The sequence below is a fragment of the Elephantulus edwardii genome, unplaced genomic scaffold (assembly GCF_000299155.1).
Source record: "Elephantulus edwardii isolate Elephantulus edwardi_28Jun2011 unplaced genomic scaffold, EleEdw1.0 scaffold00025, whole genome shotgun sequence".
In the NCBI taxonomy this organism is placed as follows: Eukaryota; Metazoa; Chordata; class Mammalia; order Macroscelidea; family Macroscelididae; genus Elephantulus; species Elephantulus edwardii.
The window spans coordinates 5,098,183-5,100,623 of NW_006399775.1; the positions used below are offsets into that span (position 1 = coordinate 5,098,183).

The 2,441-nt window shown below is 33.9% G+C and overlaps 1 protein-coding gene across 1 annotated transcript in view; it reads right to left on the reverse strand.

Annotated features, from left to right (window-relative positions):
• Nucleotides 1-2,441, reverse strand: part of SH3YL1 (SH3 and SYLF domain containing 1) — a 94,881-nt gene that overhangs the window by 14,407 nt on the left and 78,033 nt on the right. Inside the window, exon 9 of the mRNA XM_006882912.1 lies at nt 79-132. Coding sequence (XP_006882974.1) covers nt 79-132 — 54 coding nt within the window. The remainder of the gene's footprint in view (nt 1-78; nt 133-2,441) is intronic.

A 2,441-nucleotide genomic window follows, 5' to 3' on the forward strand; every position in this document is an offset into this window, starting at 1 on the left:
TATAATATTTATATTTAAATATGTTATAATAATATGTGTGTGTATATAAGTATATATATAACAGACAATCTTACTTACCAATAGCTTCATAGCTGGGAAGCTCAGGATAGAGCTTGTATGCATTTCTATTACCTGTACACACACACAAAGGATATGGGATAGAGTATGAGAACATAAAGTATTTATATTATACACACATAAACATCAAGTCCTATGTTTGTTAAACAAATAATATAGATAATGAAATATAAATAATTCTAATCAACAGAAGTAGGAATTTTGGTGGCCTAGTAACAAGCTGTGATACAATTCCAAAGGCATAGTTTGAATCCACTAGTTGCTTTGTAGAAGAATGGAAAATCTCTTCTCGTGCAATATATTGTTTCTGAAAACCTGCTAAAGGGTTTTTAGCTATGAGTTGGTTCTGTGGTAAAGGCACCCAACAAGAACAATCAACAGATGCAGAATTAATTGATCATGCTTCAAATATCAAGAAGCATACCCAAATAAACTCATAAAATACATAATAATATGGCAGACACAACCAGGAAAGAACAAAACAGATGAATGGAACCTTCTAAGAATCAAATCACTGTACACAACAAAAAACTTCTCCAACAGGGTAAAAAGGAAGCCATAGACTGGGAAGAAATATTTAGTAATGACATGTCTGATAAGGGACTCATATCTAAAATTTATATAATACTCTAGCACCTCAGTAAAAAACAACTAGAAACTGAGCAACAGAGATACAGATCTCAGCAACACAATCAACAAACACGACCACCTAGATATATATTCACAGAACTATTCATCCAACAAAAGATCAATGCATAGTCTTTGTCAGTGTACATAAAATAGAACAGCGAGATCATGTTAGACTCCAAAGTAAGCCTGAACAAAATTTAAAGTATAGATACAATACAAAGTAGGTAATGTTGTTGATTGCTGTTGAGTTGAGCATGACTCAGTGACACTATGAACAAAAGACCTGAAAGCTTTCTATAACTAATGATATTTTTCAAAGTTCATAGAATTTCCAAAGGCATGTTGTTTAGGAAGTGTATGCCACTCCTGCTTCCAAACCTGTCTTAAATTGGGAGCTCCACCAAACACTGTCCACCATGGGTAACCATTATGGCATTTAACACCCCAATGGGACAAGGTTCAGCATTATTACAGCAACCCCAGGTTAACCTCAGTTCAGCAAATTGACATAAGAGTGCTGTACCATTCAGATGAATATTCCTTCAATAACAACTGACTTTTAAACACAAAAGCCCTCCACTGAGACCTTGTTGACTCTAAACAAGAGGCTTAAATTAATAAACAAAAACAAAAACAACCCAACCAATATACGTTGTTGGTTGTTGTTGTTGTTATATGTTGTTGAGTTACTGGGTGACCCTATGTATATCAGTTCTGAAGGCATAAAAAATTAAATTTTTAAAAACTAAAATACCCAGAGTGAAAACATAGAAAAACCATTTGAACACAACAAAAGTAGTGTTCAGAAGTCCATTTACAACAATAAAGTTACACATAAAAAAAATAGTATCTTAAGGCAACAACTCCAATAATTAGAAAAAAACAGGGGGAAATGCATATAGTCTCCAAAGAAAGGTAATAATAAAATAAATGAAACAGAAAGCAGAAAATCAGTAGAAAGAAAAAAGCAAAGTAAGAAGTTGGTTCTTTAAAAAGATAAAAAAATAGGACAAATTCCTGTAAAATTAATAATAAAATTAATATTAAAATAAAAAGTAATGTCAATTTAAAGACTAAGATGCACACGATGCAAGCCATGATCATCTCAATTGCTTGCTTTGCATTTGAAATTGGGCAGTGACTAAGGATGACAGAAGAAGAATCAATGCCTTTGAGTTGAAGTCTGGATATTCCATGAACAACAATGGGAAGAAACAGGTGTGTCTTAGAAGAAGTGAAACTATGGCCCTCTTTAGAGGCAAAACTGATGAAACACGATTTCACCTACTTTGGGCATGTTGTTAGGAGGCGCCATTCCTAGGAAAGCATCATTTCTGGAAAGAAGGGTCAGTACAAGAGTGGAACAGGATTCACAATCAGACATGGACTGCAACAATGAGCACAAGTGCGTCAAAGATAACAAGGATGACACAGGATAGGGCAGGGTTCAGGTCTTCTGTTTATAAGATCACTGTCCATTGTGGTTGACTTCATGGCACATAAAAAAACCTGACAATTCTAAGTTCACATAATCAGCAACATCACCAAGCGCAGGTACTTACTTGAGTGAAGGGAAATAATATATAATAAGGGGGCAAAAGAAAACACATAGAGGTACATAAGAGCTACAAATAATGAGAGCAAAGACTACTATAAAAACAAACATGTAATAACAGTAATAACAAAAATAAACTGTAAGTACGTAAATATATACCTCTCTAAAGTACTCAAGA